This window comes from Taurulus bubalis, assembly GCF_910589615.1.
Source record: "Taurulus bubalis genome assembly, chromosome: 5".
Classification (NCBI taxonomy): domain Eukaryota; kingdom Metazoa; phylum Chordata; class Actinopteri; order Perciformes; family Cottidae; genus Taurulus; species Taurulus bubalis.
Window position 1 is genome coordinate 19,279,806 of NC_136593.1, and position 17,604 is coordinate 19,297,409.

The following is a 17,604-nucleotide window of genomic DNA, read 5'->3' on the forward strand; positions in this document are numbered from 1 at the left end:
TGTCTGGTGTTTTCGTTTATCAGTACATTGCCAATAATTCTACCTCCTAAACACACATGAACAACAAGTAAATATGTTTTAATGAAGGAGGAAGAAAGTTCTGTATGCTTAGTACTAAGTGAGTGCTTGTACTTTTCCTCCCCTGTTCGTGGAAAAGTGAGGTGACAGTGGTGAGTTAGTTTCCAACCACAGTGACAACTTCTTCTGTTGTCACAGATGGGCCTGTCTATATTTAGCACACGTGAAAAAAAGCACAATGATCAGCTGCACTGCAAATGAGACGAGGAGATTGACTTCAAACTGAAACGATGGCACTTCTGGTATGTGATATCAGGATATAATTTTCCTCCATTAACAGCAAAGAGAAATTAACCAAGCCCCACGGGGGTCGGAGCGGTGATATCTGTACAGTACGAAGCAAGGACCCCGCTCTGACTTCTGTCTGTCTGTCCGTCCATTTGTTGCGCTTCTTATGTCCAACCAAACAATTTAAGATGGTACTCAAAACTCTTTTACCATACAAAACCTTATCGTGGAGTTGGATCACAAGACATGCAGTATTTTTGGTTAAGCAATTTAGAAAAAATATTTGAGAGATTACCCCCAAATTGGTATGGAGTGATTACTTATATCTGATAAATATTTATTGCTTAAGGCTGCGCCGCTGTCACTTTATTTTTTTTTACACCCAAATAATCAAGAACAAAATCACCCATCATATTGCTTTACTGTGACTGTTCTGCAGTGTCAGTATGATGGATGAGCTTTACCGCTTTACTGATAAATCAGGGCAGGAGTAACTAGCAGGGGGAACCTTCGTCATGCTTCTGCAGCGGTTTGACTCTTATCTGCTTTTTCAACGTGACTGAATGGAATGGGAGCACTGAACTGACGGGGAAAATGTAGTCCCCGTTTTGCATTAACCAGACATCGCAGTACAGCTGCAGCATCTAAAGGACCAGGGTGCAGCGTTTTGGTCCAGGGTCAGCCTAAAGGACACCGACTCTGTGTGAAATTATTGTCATGATGATGTCATTGCACCACACGGTGCATGTATACATTTGCTTACGTAGACATTCATTCCATAAACAAGTGATGCACTTTGAGCCCCACTTAAAAACAACACATATGCATCCTGAGAGATCAATGCGAGCTGTTCTGAGTCAGGATGTCATGGTCTTGAGCGTCACAGGAAGCTGCAGCGGGGTGACACACATAAAGGCCGCGCAGGGTGCCTCGTCTCTTCAGTCTCTATAAAGCAGCTGCGAAAACAGAGCCGTCTTCATGGGAGCCGAAGAGAGGAGGAAGCACGGTCATTCTGATTGATCAGCAGGCCCAATTTGGAACCTGAGCTCAGACACATGTAACAGCAATCTGTGTGTGAGTTTGTGTGTGTGTGTGTGTGTGCTGAAAGCAGACGAGCATCTTTCATCAACAAGATTTGGACTTTACCAGTTGATCTGAGAAGGATCTGACTTGCTACTTGTGCAGAATATAATTTCTGGGCGAACACTTTTAATACAGAAAGTGAAGGAGGTATGTTGCTTGCTCTGATGATGGTCTTTTGCAGCTTCCTTTATTTTGTTTTTTTTAGTTGTTGCTCAATGACTTGACTTTTAGCTCCAGAATATTGTAAACGTGTTGCCTGATCACTTGTGTTCAATTAAACAAACATAAATTAGGATTTAAATTAGATTTTAGATATTGTATTTGTACTTGCTGCTGCTATTATGAAAACGTAGTATGCATCATGCAAATAAAATCTAATGTGTTGGTTTTATTATTGTATCGCTCTCGTGTTAAATAGATTTGATTCCTCGCAGACATGCAGCCGGGACATTTAGCACAGGATATCGATGCCTCTTGGTGTGGCCGGGCACCTTCCTGTATCATTTAGGCTTTGTTGTTAGGTTACAAAGTGGTGTGCAGTACCTGTAAGCAGTTTCACATGTGGCAGTCATAATTTTGATAACTCGGGGGGGATAGTTAAATCATGAATGTGAAAGTTGTTGAAGGCCTTTGACAACCGACCTTTTTCTGTCTGTATATATAATACTGCTATTGTGGATTCTTTACTGTTTTTATTACTGTTTTACTGTTTACATTACTTGCTTTTTATTTTATTTTACTATATGTCTCTTGTGTGCACTTTACCTGTCTGCTGCCGTAATCCTGCAATTTCCCCACTGCGGGACTAATAAAGGAATATCTTATCTTTCTCATTTATGCTCTCTATGTCTGTTTTTGTGACGTTTCAGGACAGCAAGAAGCAAGAGAACATGGGGACCTGCCCCATCAGATGTCGATCCCATCTGACAATCTTAGAAAATGTACCTGAAACCGGATCACCTCGTAGGTTATGTTGCCAAAACATTAACACGCAAAATAAAACTATCAAAATAAATGTCACAAATCAATGTTTATTTTATGCAGCTGCTTCTTTCTCTCTGCAGCCTCCCAAGACAGCGTGCTCGTATCCCTCTGTAACTACCCGTCCTTTGAGCATACAGGGTTGACCATGTGCGTTGGGGAACGGCTCACCATCATGTCAGAGTACGTGAGGCACCTCTTGATGTTTCACCCTTGCCCTCATTTTCACCTCAACAGACACCAGTTATTAATGGCTGACTACTTTTTCTTCCAACAGTGACGATGATTTTATGATGGTGAGATCCACAACCACGGGCCGTGAGAGCTACATTCCCACCAACTACACAGCCAGGGTGACACACAGGTAGCTCCCAGGAAAATGTGTGTGAGTGTGAGTGTGAGTGTAAGAGAGAGAGAGAGAGAGAGAGAGAGAGAGAGAGAGAGAGAGAGAGAGAGAGAGAGAGAGAGAGAGAAGTAGTACAGAGGTAAAATGAAAGGTGGGGAGTCCCCTGACAGGTGGGAGGAGTCTCTGCGTAGGTGACCTTTTCCTCAGTGGAGACGGAGGTTTTGGAACAAGACTGCTGTCCATCCAGTGACATGACATCAGCCTCTGCCTCCTGCAGTTTCAGTCCTCCTCCAGTGGGGAATGTGCTCTGATACTGTTCCAGTGGATTTTCCCATCTTGAACACCACTTTCTCACTGCCCCGATGTGTCTTCTCTCCGTTCAGGTGGCTGTTCACAGGCATCAGCAGGGACAAAGCAGTGGAGCTGCTCATGCAGCCTAACAACTACAGTGGAGCCTTCCTGATTCGAGAGTCAGAAACAAACAAAGGTTAGAGGGATGGTTTAGCACCATGGATTGCATTAGAAACACAATCAACCCAGATTAAGTATCAAGTTTAAGTATCAAGTTTTAGTTTAACGGCCACATCTGCTTTCTATTTCTATGATTTTCAGATTGTTACTCACTGTCTGTCCTGAGGAGGACCAACTCTTCGTACCTGGACTGTGTCAAGCACTACCGCATCTCTCACCTCCAAAATGGCTGGGTCTACATATCCCCGGGAGTCACCTTCCCCACCATGCATCACCTGGTGGAACACTATTCAGGTTGCAATGCTTTTTATTCTCGCCTGAACATACCAGAGACAACTCTAGAAGAGTGATATTAAAATGTCGCCTCCTCTCACAGAGTCTGCAGATGGATTGTGCAGTCGGCTGACGGAGCCTTGCTTCATCCAGGGGTTAAATGACGCCAGAGAGGCCCGGCCCATGCCTGCAGCTATCAGGAGGCCTACTATCAACTGGAAGGATATTAGCAGGTGGGCCAGACTCCCTTTAGCCTCACTTCCACTGATGACTGCCACAAGATGTCACTCTATTGCAGCAGAGCAGCAGCACCTGGTGGCCTACTGGTTGGAGAGCAATCAACACATCTTCGTGAAGCTTGTTACTTTCAGTTTGTGTTGACACTGTGTTAGAAAGAACTTGATTCGACCCTACAGTCTTGTGTGACAGTGCTGAGTAAACTGATTGAGTGAGCCCACAATGTGAACAGATAAAGCTGTGATTGTATCAAGTTATATTATTTGATGTGTAACATGTGAGTGCAGAGCAGGATGTTCTTTGAAATGAGCAATAGTGTTCAGTGAACCTAGCCCAGATAAATAAAGGCTACCACAATAGATTATGATTATTTAATAAAGTGCAACTAGTAAAAGAATATAGTTCATCCATGTTTTGTTGTGTGTAAATACACAATACCATGATCACTTTACTCATCCAAGTCTTGGAAAATATCCCTTTCTGTCTCCTCCAGGTCAGTGATCTTCAGGAGGATGAGAACAGAGTCAGACAACTCTCTGGTGAGTGAGGGCCTGAGGGAGGCCATCGCCTCCTACCTCGTAATGACCGATGGCAACGACCACAGCTGGGACTCTTGAGGAAAGACAGCGGATCAGTCCGAGAGAAAGAAGTCGGATGGATATAGTGGAGTCAGACACGTCTGATCTGCAGTTTGGGCAAGCCATTGAAAGAGGGTCCTCTGTACAACCAAATAGACTGTGCAGACTGCCATAGATTGGCAGGAGGGCTGAGACACTACAATGTTTGGAGTTCTGACATGAATGTCAGCAAGAAGATAGTTTCTACAGTCACACAGAGGGGAGCGAACATTTAAAGACATTTTTTTCGGTTTAAAAAAAATGTAATGTTTCTTTTAATTTATATACTCATATGCACATGCTGTTTGAATGCAATCTTAAATGATATGTTAATTATTTTGTAATAGAATTGTTGTCATGGTTACGTTATTGGAATCCAATAAAACAAAATATGTTAGCAATGTTATATATGAGCATCGCATAAAACAATATATATATCAACACAAGAGAGCGTCGACTGTGTCTTCTTGTTACAATAACGTATATTTATATCGTATATTGAAGCCACTTGGTTCCTGCAGTGTGGGCTTCTCTACCAGCAGATGCCGCTTAATTACCTCCAATAATTCATCAAAGCCTTCCACTTCCTGCCCGAACAGTTCAGTTCAGGAAGAAGAAATAATGGCGACGCTTCTGGGGTCCGAGTCCCCCTGTGCTGGAGGAAAACGGAGACATTGCAACAGCAGCATCGTCACAAAGTTCACGGCTAGTAAAATTACTGGCCAGGGTTTCAGCCGAGGCACGGAGGTAAGACAAACGATGCATGTTTCGACCGTAAAAAACAGCCGAAAGTTGGTTTAGCGAGACCGGGGGCTCGCGCTCGAGACCCAGCCTGAACATGGAGACGGTGTCTCGGTAGGAGACCCGACTGGGGAGCTGGCGGCCCCTCGCAGCCGTGGCCCTCAGCTCGGTGCTTTGACCTCGCAGACCTTAAACTCTCACCACATTTTGTTCTGCATATTAATATTCGCCCGCTGACGAGGCAAACGGCGTTAACACCACAGCAAGCGTATGAAGCGAGCTGTGCTCCGAGTGGGTCTTTTGTTGTTAGCCCCCCGCTAGCCTAGCTTAGCACTGTACGCTCGTTTAGCTGCGATGTAGAGACGTGTTGAACTGGAGGTTTGACGGGTTGTTGTGTTTCCGTCGTGCATTGGGGGTTGAAGGCCACTAGGTAGGCATTTTATTAAATGTTGTGTAGCCCTTAAATCACGCGACTTTAATCAACGACAGTAACGTTTGCTGCTGTTAGCAAACGGAGCTAGCTAGCTAAGCCAGCTGAGCAGCTCAGGTGATTACGTAACGACACACAAACCACAATAACTATCGTTTCCATAAATGGATTGGCAACAACAGCTGTTGGGCTGAATTAACGTGAGCACGTTTGTTTTAATTCGCACGGAAGCCAACGTGAATGTGACATTTGTAACTGTGGAGCAGCTATTTGTTTCAATGTGACTCTTCACGTTGGTTCACGTTAAATTAAACCGTTGTGATATTGATGGGTATTCATGCTTATGAGCGTCCTGACGTGTAGCTAGTTGCGTTATCTCTATTTCACTTTGTTCCTGGCACACTCGTGACTCAAGCCCTTACATTGCAAAAACTGATTACATCTTTTATCCCCTGTGCAATTTTTTACATTCTTGTTAACTTGCAGTTTGCAAGGTAGTGTCTAAGTGGTGTAGTGAAACGTGTTATGATGCAGACATCCTTAAATCTGATCAACTTGAAAATGTCCCATTGGTCAAGTTTTGAGACGGCTGCCATAATTTGAACACTAAGCAAAATATACTACTGTTAAGTGTTAAGGCTTTCCAGGGAGTCTGTCATTATTAGGATGTCAAAGAACTCAAAAACATTCTTCAAGAAGGCTACTTCCTCTGTCCTTTTTTTGCTTGACCAACCATTTTGTGATGCAAAAAATCCATTAGTTCAATTTGAAATACAGATGTGCATTATAACAGAGATAGACGGTTACAACAAATATGAGGAGTTAGTCATCAAGTGAGAGTTTTTAACTATGGAGTCAGTTTTTAGTAGTCATTGGGCAGCAGGGTTGTATTGCTTTTTCTTTCACTGTAAAGTGGATGGACAGTCAGTTCTTGGTTTTTGTTTTTGGATCGGAATGTCTCTGATGCCAAGAATTCCAGTTTGTTCATTCCAAGCCTGAGGAGAATGAACATGAGCTGCTCTCTGTTAAAGCCTAAAACTTAAGACTGTCTCAAACTTGTGACGTTGTCGAGTGTAAAGTCTGGAGCTGCTCCATAGACAATGAATGGGAGACTGATTGTGTGGATACAAAGGATGGTTTTCTTTTCTTACCCAAATGAGATTTATTCTATTGTAGTGTAGATCTGAAACGGTAAATTAACCCATTACTTAATGTGTCATCTACAACATCTTTCCCAATTCATTGTCAATGGACACATATACACGTTTGACTTTTAGAACTTTAGCTTTTGTGTTTTGGAGAGAGTTATTCATGTTTACTAACATTTTTGGAGTGTCTTAAACCATAGGTATTGCATGTATTGGTTTTGAAAACCAGCGTATTTTCCCTTATAGGGTTTCACCGTATGATAATGCAATATTTTAAATAAGAAGAGTTGTACTGCGATTTGGTCATACAGATTTCCTGAAATGTGTGAAGTCTAGCCACCTGCTTTAAAGTAATAAGAGGCAGCTTTTCAACTCTACTACTGGGTCCATCAAATCAAAATGTATATTTCAGTTATTAAATAAACTAACATCAGGGCAAGAGAGCGGAGCGGTCTGCACTCGGTAGCTCCGGGAGACGGACGTCCACTCAGTGGCTGCGGCAACTCGCACAGTGGGATGGCGGAGTGCTGGAACTCTCCTGTGTAATGGAAACGACTGAAAGTTTGTTGATTTGGTGGGTTTTTGGGTCCTCAGGCATCAGACACCCCGAGTGCTGGGCTTTGCGCTCGTTGAATTTGAATACAATTCACCTTTTTATTGAAGGAGTGGACCCCTGTTGGTGTTGAATAGCAATGGATCGGCTTGTTTGCTTTTTTTATACTGATAACCTGTATAGAGGAAATTATGCCCAGATTTTACAGAATGTGTCTCTTTTGCAGAAAGGCCCCATTAGTTTTCGGAGTAAATACAGTCAAGCGAGGTCTTTATTATTATTTTTTTACATTCTGCTTCTACAATGAGCCATGCAAACTGAGGAATTATCATCTAATCTTTCATGCGAATCTCCAAAGTCACACTGTTGTCACAGCCGTATATTTTTAAAAGGGTCTCAACAGTGAGGATTGCTGCCACAACCAGATGGAAAAGGTGTGCTTGTGTTCAGTACTTGTAAAGTCAACAGCTCTGGGGAAATATTTAAAACACCCTCTCCTGTGACCTTTCCAAAAAGCCCTATTCAGAATGCCGCACATAAGTTTATTCTAAATTTAAAAAAAAAACCTCAACACGGCACACCTATGCTCACATCACTGCACTTGCGGAGGTTTTGCTGTAGGGTGACATCATCTTTCAGATTCAGCTGCACATTATGTCCTTGCTCCACAATACGTGTGCACCCGTAGACTATGAGCCAGGCCTGGACTCTCTTGTCCTACAGTTTATTAGAGGCATAAAATGGGAAGCTGCTCAAGTTGCTTTTAGTTTCTCTTTTCCTTGTTGCAGTAGTCTGCTATATGACCTATCTTGTGAATTAACAATCATCTCATTTAACAGAATTCTCTCAACCTTCCTATTCTCTGGGATCTCGCACTTGATAAATTGTATTGGGAGAAGATTGACTGAGACTGTTTATGTTTATTTTTATTTTCATTTGATTGACTACATATGCAATGCATAAGTTATAGACTGCATATCATTGTTTTACTCTAAATCACACTGTGCTTTCTTTTGTATACAAAAATATTCCATGCCTAAAATAAACAATTAAAATACCCATCAATTTCTACTGTGTTTATGGCACTATTTAAGGTTTCCTATGTTTGTGTGTCTCAGCTCCCGGGAGGCCTGCTCCAGGAGAGAGATAAACGGGCCAAGTGGCAGGGCATCCCTACTCTGCTGCAGAGGCTCTACGAGAGCAGCCATCCAAACAGTGACCTCTCCAACGCTCACAGCTTTCTTAAGGTAGCCACACAGGACTGGACCGTCTCTCTATGATGCTGAGGAATAACTGGTTTTAGCTACTGGCTACTGACTGTTTGGCTTTGTAGCCTGAGTGACGTAAAAGCATGTGGACAATGGTGTTTTTTTCTCTTTTTGTAAGGTATTATCATCCCAGCTCTCCATGGAGGCCATGTCTTTTGTCACGGAGGACAGGAAGACTGCTCAGGAATCTACCTTCCCCAACACGTATACTTTTGACCTCTTTGGTGGAGTCGATGTAAGTGTGCTTGATGCTCTATAATTGTTGTCATGTGTGGTAGAGCTCATGCTGAGACACTGTGGATGTTAAAAACGGTATTTCCTCACAGTACTGAATACACAATGTTCTTTTCCCCTGCAGCTGCTTGTGGAGATCTTGATGAGGCCCACGTTAACTATGCAGAAGAAAAAAAACAATAGTAAGTAATAACATCACACACGTGAATGTCTGCTTTTATTTGGAAGTAAACACTTTTGCACATGATGATTTATTTTAGTTGTATTTGTTCTGGCATTAAGACTAACGTCCGTGTTTCTGTCACAACAGTGAATGATGACTTGGTCAAGGACTGCCTTAGTGTTCTCTACAACTGTTGTATATGTGTAAGTATCCTATTACGTTTTGTACGCACCAGAGAAATGTCAAAGGTGCATCATATCTTGCTTTGAATTAGCACGTGTGTAACTAGAAGTATTTTCCTTGCAGTTAGTTTGTGCTGCTTTATTCTCTTAGAACATGTCCACGGATGGGAATGGGGGGCATGGTTGAATTAAAGTCTTTTCTTTTGATTCACAGACGGAGGGGGTCACAAAAAGCCTGGCAGCAAGGGATGACTTTGTGCTGTTTCTCTTCACCCTGATGACGAACAAGAAGACTTTCCTACAGACCGCTACCCTAATTGAAGATATTCTTGGAGTCAAAAAGGTCAGCGTTATACTTATATTAAACTTGTATTAAATCATCAGCATGCACAAATTATTAATGGCCGTTCCAGAGGGCTTTGAAGTCACTTTATGATTTACACTGCGACACATTTGGAAAGATCCAGTTTGAGGAAGTAGCAGATGTATTCAGGGTCAAACTCTCAACTTGTTTAGTGTAATGTTAAATGTCTACTTTCAGTTTGATAATAGTTTATGTTTGCATTTTCCAGGAGATGATCCATTTAGAGGGCATCCCCAACCTGTCAGGCCTGGTCCAGAGCTTTGACCAACAACAGCTAGCCAACTTCTGCCGTATCCTATCTGTCACCATCTCAGAACCTGATGTAGGGAACGACGACAAACACACCCTTTTGGCAAAAAATGCACAGCAGAAACGCATCGCTAGCCCATCCCGGGCAGAGGTCAACCAGGGTAGGTTGTCTTCAGAGTTACAGTATGACTCCATACTGTAATGCATTTTGTGCTTTTGCAAAAAAATAAGAAGTCGATCAGTAAATGTTGAAATATCAATGATATTCTGATTTCCCGAATAGTAACCCTACTGAACATCCCTGGCTTCATTGAGCGGTTGTGTAAGCTGGCCACTAGAAAGGTGTCTGAGGCCACAGGAGCGAACTTCCTGCAGGAGCTGGAGGACTGGTACACATGGCTGGACAATGCTCTGGTGCTGGACGCTCTCATGCAGATGGCTACTGAGGAGGCTGAACAGAGCAGTACAGGTGAGAAAAGAGTCAGTTGTGCTGCCGATTCTCTTACTTTGCTTCAATCCTGTGGACTCCGAATGAGATGACTTTTTAATCTCCCCTCCAGAGTCATCAGATGAGAGCTCCCTAGCCACCAGCCCTCTGAGACATCGACTGCCCCAGTCCATGAAGATCGTCCATGAGATCATGTATAAGGTGGAAGTGCTCTATGTGCTTTGTGTCCTTCTCATGGGCCGACAGAGGAACCAGGTACGTAACGGCACACATCTCTTCCCTCCTTGAGATTTTAAGATGGAGTGTTTAGTGTCTCGTGTCTCTGCGGAGTGTCGCTGTGCATTTCACTGAGCTCTGTATTGTGTGTCTGCACAGGTCCACAAGATGCTGGCTGAGTTCCGTCTCATCCCAGGACTCAACAACTTGTTTGACAAGCTGATCTGGAGGAAATACACTGCCACAAACCATGTGGTCCATGGCCAGAATGAGAACTGCGACTGTAGTCCAGTACGAACCTTCAATGCTTGGGCAATTAGAGTCAACGTTTTAAAGTTTACCATAACAATGAACACTCTTTTATTCTCGTTGTGCAGGAAATATCCTTCAAAATCCAGTTCCTGCGGCTACTTCAGAGTTTCAGTGATCACCATGAGTAAGTGACCCTGACTGGAATGTCCTTGGATGTGACTTCTCCGAACAAGTCATGTCTGTTGTTAACATGTTTTATCTGTCTTTCAGGAACAAATACCTCCTGCTGAATAGCCAGGAGCTGAATGAACTGAGTGCCATATCCATGAAGGCTAACATCCCAGAGGTGGAAGCTCTAGTCAACACAGACAGAAGCCTAGTGTGTGACGGGAAGAAGGGCCTCCTCACGCGCCTCCTCACTGTCATGAAGCGGGAGCCTCCAGACTCGTCATTCAGGTCAGCATCACATAAGCCGAAGATTAAGTGTCAGCCTTCTTGAAAAGGTTCCCATTCCCGAGCGCTCTCTTCTATTTTAAAGCGATTTGTCTCTAGTTCTGTTTTTTATAACTTAGCTTAAGTTTTCTGTTGTGTATGTAGGTTCTGGCAGGCAAGAGCAGTGGAAAGTTTTCTCAGAGGAGCCACCTCCTATGCAGACCAAATGTTCCTCTTGAAGAGGGGACTACTAGAGGTAAAAGTGCACCCAACACATCATCCACAAAGACCACATTCTTATGAAAGAATGGCTGCTCACTTTCTGCTTCCATCCCTCGACAGCACATCCTGTTTTGCATCATAGACAGTGGCTGTACATCAAGAGATGTCCTACAGAGCTACTTTGATCTGCTGGGAGAGCTCATGAAGTTCAACATTGATGCCTTCAAAAGATTCAACAAATATGTCAACACTCCGGAGAAGGTATTTGCATTTGCTGGCATAACAAAATAATATTTAACATGTCACAGCTTGTGTGATGGATGAATAAGTGTGTCTAATGGTATCATTTGTACCTTACGGATCCCCTCTCGGAGTTCGCCATGCATGTGAACTGCAGATTAATTACAGTTTAACGTTAACCTTCACAGTGTGAACGTATTACTGACGATCGTTATCCGCCAATATTCAGGAAAACATGCGATCACGTCGTCGGCATTTATGCTTTTCTAGGCGCCGATCTCTGATCATGTTCCACTGTAAAAAGCTAATCCGTGTTTAAATTGACAGAACAGCACGGCTAACTACGTTATGATGTGTTCAGGCTCTGTTCAGTGAAAATTAGTATTAGGCGATGGTAAATCATGATGTGTTCAAATGTAATCTCTTAAAATTGGAGATATGTCCGGAGCTTTGTAGACCAGCTGCTATAATTAAACAACAAAGAAATCAATATCTGCCAATATGGATCATCAATGATCTGCAATTTGTATATCTGCGGCCCAAAAAACTGCATCAGGGATCTCTCAAAGTAAAATTGGCTCCTTTTTTCATTCGTGCTGATCTGTTTCATGATCCGTGGCATCGCTCATCGTTCGATGTCTCTTCTGTAGTTTCAGACCTTCCTGACGCAGATCAACAGCTCTCTGGTGGACTCCAACATGCTGGTGCGCTGCATCGTCCTGTCGTTGGACCGCTTTGAAAGCCAGACTGAAGATGTGAAAGGTAAACGAGAATGGAAAGTTTACAGACATAGACGAGTTTATAGAGAACATTTAAAGGAGAAGTTACTGAAATAGTTTATTGCATTAAATTGATTGAATGTTGACTTTTTGACTCGTTCGATTTCGCTGTTGTTTTGGTCTTCATTCCTGTTTTGTTAAACCCTTTGGAACTTACATTTGATAGAAGCCTACATATGGACATAAACACGTGTTGAATATAGTTCTATTTACAATAGTATTTTCTGATAATTTGATGACTACAATGGGGGAAAAAACGAACTGAAGAAAAAAAAAAGTTCTCCTGTTCACAAATACATGGAAGTGCTATTCCTATAATATCCTTTATAATTGCACGTTTCCCTGTTGTATATCTTTCACAGTGGTGGAGGTGCTTTCTGAATGCTGCCTGCTGTCCTACATGGCCAGAGTTGAGAACAGGCTTACCTTCCTCTTCCGACTGATCAACATCATCAACGTACAGACACTCACACAGGTCTGCCTTCATTTTAACTTCATCATCTCTATTCAGAAAACCTCCATTATTATTTGACTCACAGATTTAACTAAACAAATTATGGACCACTTGAATGTAAACTTAAAGTATTGCCGGCTACAATACGCATTCAAATTGATTTGTATTTGTTAGGAGTGTCTGTATCTTGAGCCAAAATGGCGCCTCGCTCAAATCTTGTTCCTTTCTGCATCCATGCCCTTCTTCTTGCAGGAGAATGTGAGCTGTTTAAACACCAGTTTGGTGGTCTTGATGCTGGCCAGAAGAAAGGCGAAACTGCCCTTCTACCTCAACGCCCTGCGGGAGAAGGAGTATGCTGAGAAGTACCCAGGCTTCCTGCTCAACAACTTCCACAACCTACTGCGCTTCTGGCAGCGCCATTACCTCAACAAGGACAAGGACAGCACCTGTTTGGAGAACGTGAGTACCTCAGTAAATACCTTCGTGTTCCCAAAGTCAGCCACACGATGTGAGAGTCCCCTCTCGGTGTCTGCTGTTTACGTTCAGTCACTTTTCTGTCGGGGACATTAGATGCATGCACACTGGGAGAGGCAAACACTCTAGTGTGTGTTATGGGGCTGGAACAGGACGGGTTTAGACAGCCGTACTAGTTATAATGGTAGAGGGAGAGATGGATATTTTTAAACATACAGGCGAGTTGTGTTCTGTATTGATAAACCTATTCTTGTATGTCTGGAAAAGTTTTTAAACGCCCTTTCCACTGCAGGAAATATTTCAAGAACCCAGGAAATGACCCCCTTGTGCAATGCTATCGGCCCTTTCTTTCTCTTTCTGTTATGATAATTTCATTTCCACAATTTAAAAGCCGGTACAAATATTTCAGAATAAAAGCCTTTTGTTAACAAATGAAGGGATTTTGTCCACAGGGGGCTGTTTAAATAAATACATTTACATTTTTCCATGTCTGACATTGAAACTGTAGAAATGTCGCTGTTATGATTTATATTTAATCTGTGAACTGTACATGGGGAAAAAATAGGCCACATCTTGAATCTTTAGATGAGCCGCAGTCGAGCTGTGTGGCTGCTCTAACCTGTTAACATGGGCGCCGTAATGTATAGCAAGAGGCTCCATGGCGCTCGCATGTGTGGCCCTCGTTAGTCTCACTGGTGTGTAGAAGCAGGAGCGGCCTCACTAAGGGTAAGGTTGTCCGCATTCCCAGATGAAGAGGTTGTCATACTTTGTCCTTGCATTAATCAGCTGTTGTCGGTTCACAGTGGGTAAAATGTCAGATCTAATGTGGAACAGTTTACTTCTCCCCAAATTCCCCTCAGATATTTTCAGCATATAAACTCTGTACCTTACTGACAACAAATGGTTAAAGGTTAGATAAGATAAACTTTTAGTGTCCTTGCAGGGAACTTTCTGGTCTTCTTCCCGTAGTACCACAGAAGATAAAACGACAACACATAGCTTCCATGTGACGTACATATGCACCTTCAGACAATGGCGACATATTGCACAATGTCCCACATTACCTGTTAATGTTGACAATCTTAAAGGTCAAGTTTATACGTGTTCAGCCTGCTCTGGGGAACACTGAATCTTCTTCTGGAGGGTAAGAGCTGCAATTCTGGGGATCTGTCAATGTCTGATATTAGACTGCTCACAGATTGTTGGGAGGAACAAGTATTTTTAACCCCCATAGGTTTTTATAGCAGTCTGTACTAGACAAGAGATTTCAACTGTACAGACGAGTTACAACACCGAGCTGCTATCCCATATCTTATGATACTCTCTAAGACTGCATGGTAAAAATAGCAACATGAACTTCTGCTCAACTCCACAGACCCCTAGTTTAGTCTGCATAAGAAACAAATCGTCTGTAGCAGTCTAGAGCAGAGACTTTAGTGACTAGCTAGTGAACATAGTGGAGCATTTAGCCACTGAAGAGCCCACAAGTTTTGGTCGGACCAAAACATTCCCCAGGTGGAGAGACACGCAGCCCCAAAGTAATGCGAGTGTTGCTGGATGGGTAAATAGGCAACTGTTTGCTGACGAGGTCGCCTAATAACTTTTAGTATGGTGATGTCAACGTTTAATATTGGCTGGTTCCACTGCCCCCAAGTGGCTGAAAATACAAACCATGGCTGCTTCAACCTTAACAATGTTTCCTAATGTTTTCACAAGCCTATACACAACCCAAAAGCCGTCTGTTTACACGTGCACGCATGATTTTGATCACTTCAATATCACCTCATTTCATTGTTTAACGGGGAAATTGTCAGCCAAGTATGCCTTCACGACTAATGGCAGTGACCAAGCATTACCATATATTGTGCTTAGCTTGCTAATTAAGAGACCGTCAATAACAAGCACTATTGTGAAAAATATTTTCTATTATTCTAAATGCTTTCTATTGTTTCCCCTCAGAGCTCCTGTATCCCCTTCAGCTACTGGAAGGAGACGGTGTCGGTGCTGCTGGGCTCAGATAGGACTTCTCTGTGTGCCATAGCGAGCTACATTGATGAGCCCTTCATGGATCTTGACAGAGACCTGCTGGAAGATTGACCTCCTGTGTGTGCACTCAGTGCCGGACGGGCGGGACAGACGGTCACAGGGAGCATGGACACCCGAAGCTGGTGAAGACTCCTCTGAGCCATCCTGATGCTTTGTGACTGCGTTCTGGATGAAAAGGCTCGCCTATTTTCCCCGTCTGTACCCTTTCTCGCATTGAGGCCGTCAACACAGATGTGCTGGGACGGGACGTAATTTGCCTGGCTGTCATCCTCTCACTAAGTTACCGACCTCTACTTCGAAGGAAGCGGCGGAAGCCTGTACGCCCACCCCAAGGTTGCCGTCAACGTTTAACACACAAAAGGACCTCGCGTAATGACACCTGCATTGGTTGTTTGCTTTAGGTGATCTTCAAATAGAGCCTTTTATATAACCTATACAAAATTCTATGAAAAAAAAAAAAAATGTGTATGATTCAACAAAGTATATGCTAGAAGAAAAATATTCTTTTCACGTGGACATTGTTTGGAAATGGCCACAGCTTAAGTGCAGCTCCTGTGGTGTGTCACAGGGCTGCCAGGAGTCACCGGCCTCACTCTCTCACTACCTGCACACTCTCTGTTGACTCCGTGCCACTCCACTGCCTGGCTTGTGGGGGAAACTGGTGGAGTTGTTTTTTCTTTTTGCAGGGGGGGGGTGTTCTGAATGAACTGCATTTTCATTTAACCCGTCTATGGGTCTATTTTATTAGGTGGCTATTGTTGATTGGTGCTTTATGGCTTGACTCGGCACATTTCGGTAGCTTTTGGGCCGGCTGACGACTTTCACAAATCACACGGGACTCCTCTCACCTGAAATCATCCACCTCGTTGTGGCTTCACCCAGGGACTCGTTTCTTTACCAGGTTAATTTTTGTCGATTTACTTTTGTCATGTTTGAAACAATGGCTTTTAGCTCTGGTTGAACTGTAGAATAAAACATTGCACAGATTACATTGTTTTTATTGTTTTGTTATATTTTACCACATTTTGTTGATTAAAAAACATTTTCATTTTGTAACTGAACTTGTATCCATGTTGTGAGAGATGCTTTGGAAAGAGAATAAACTATGCAGGCGCTAGTGTTAAGAAACCACTTTCATTGTTAAAGTCCAGACAAAGTTTATGTGAATTAGCCTTCTGCCGACCACCATCAGCTGGATTGAGGATCGACCGCTGTCGCTGGTTTCTCAACATGTTTGACTACCAGCTGGGATGTGATGGCGCCACTTGATCTTTAGTTTGGATGAAGATGAAGCCGTGGCCGCGACTGTCAATGTGTTTCACGGCCTGGATGTGCAGCCATTTCATGGAAATGGCAGCAGCAGAGCTGATTTGGCGTCTCAAATTCAACGGACCCAACCCGATAAGTACAGATGGATGAGCTACCTCATATTTTGTCCCGACACCGAACGGATCAAACCACTTCTATTGACACGTGTACAGTTTTACTCCCAGCATGTCATGAGTCATAATAAATGTTCATGTGAATGTATAAGGGCATTCTACAGTTATCCCGATGCCACGAGTTGCTAGTGCTATGCCGGGATTGGGATGCAAACACAAAACGTCCTTTACACTTTGAAAGCCTTTTATTTGCTTTAAAGCTAATTAACCAGAAATGTTTTTTTTTCTTTCAGCATGTCTTAAATCTCTTGATGGGTGTGCACATACTTTGAATTATTTGATCTTTTGTGCTTTGCAGTGAAGTTGATACAAGTACACGCTTCTCTTACAAATGCTCAAGTTTGTTTGCTGGAGGCCCGAGATCACTTCCCTGGTTTCTTGACATGTGATTTGACACAGGGTACTTCTGCAGTGGTGTTATATTCTTAGTACTGATCGTATGTTCTCATTGATGCAAACCTCTTTATCACTCCAGTCCTCCGCCATGGAAGTCAATGACGCTATTGGTAGAGAAACATGAATGTTGTGAGCGCTCTTCTGGAGCAACTATATAAACAATCTCTGAACCTTGACTTCTGTAGCTTTGTGATCTACATTTCAGAGCGAGTGATCCCTCTGTATGATGCACAAGAGAAATGGTTCTCAACACTTATGCTGTATGTGGTGTGATGCTCCTCGTAGGCCTTAGATTTCATTCATTTGTACAGAGAATGGTGACATGTTATCCCCATGGCCAAGAACATGCTGCACAGTGTTAAACAAAAACGCTATTTGGTTTTGGTTTTAGATCCCTGAAGCTTTGACTTTATTTCCTGGAGATCCATGGGATGTTTGGCATGAAGACGATGTTATTAGATAATTTTCGCATCCGGTCTTAACTCTCACTCAACTTAGTCCATGTGGTGCTTTTTTTGATCAAATATGATTGTCTCACCTCCCGTGATCAATAGCAT

The 17,604-nt window shown here is 42.9% G+C and overlaps 2 protein-coding genes across 2 annotated transcripts; both read left to right on the forward strand.

The window, feature by feature from the left end:
* Positions 1 to 2,279: 2,279 nt before the first annotated feature.
* sla2a (Src like adaptor 2a) lies at positions 2,280 to 4,314 on the forward strand (the record flags this gene model as incomplete). The annotated part of the gene is made up of 7 exons (XM_079218772.1): positions 2,280 to 2,352; positions 2,454 to 2,553; positions 2,648 to 2,734; positions 3,100 to 3,203; positions 3,329 to 3,481; positions 3,564 to 3,693; positions 4,191 to 4,314. 7 exons carry the CDS (start codon positions 2,280 to 2,282, stop codon positions 4,312 to 4,314), a joined length of 771 nt encoding a protein of 256 aa, XP_079074898.1.
* Positions 4,315 to 4,935: 621 nt separating this feature from the next.
* Positions 4,936 to 16,319, forward strand: trpc4apa (transient receptor potential cation channel, subfamily C, member 4 associated protein a; the record flags this gene model as incomplete). Its single annotated transcript, XM_079218453.1, has 18 exons — positions 4,936 to 5,061; positions 8,305 to 8,433; positions 8,573 to 8,689; positions 8,813 to 8,870; positions 8,999 to 9,054; positions 9,248 to 9,376; positions 9,606 to 9,807; positions 9,930 to 10,115; positions 10,207 to 10,349; positions 10,470 to 10,601; positions 10,688 to 10,746; positions 10,833 to 11,018; positions 11,160 to 11,250; positions 11,337 to 11,477; positions 12,107 to 12,218; positions 12,598 to 12,710; positions 12,942 to 13,148; positions 15,123 to 16,319. 18 exons carry the CDS (start codon positions 4,936 to 4,938, stop codon positions 15,258 to 15,260), a joined length of 2,325 nt encoding a protein of 774 aa, XP_079074579.1. The 3' UTR covers positions 15,261 to 16,319.
* Positions 16,320 to 17,604: the final 1,285 nt, after the last annotated feature.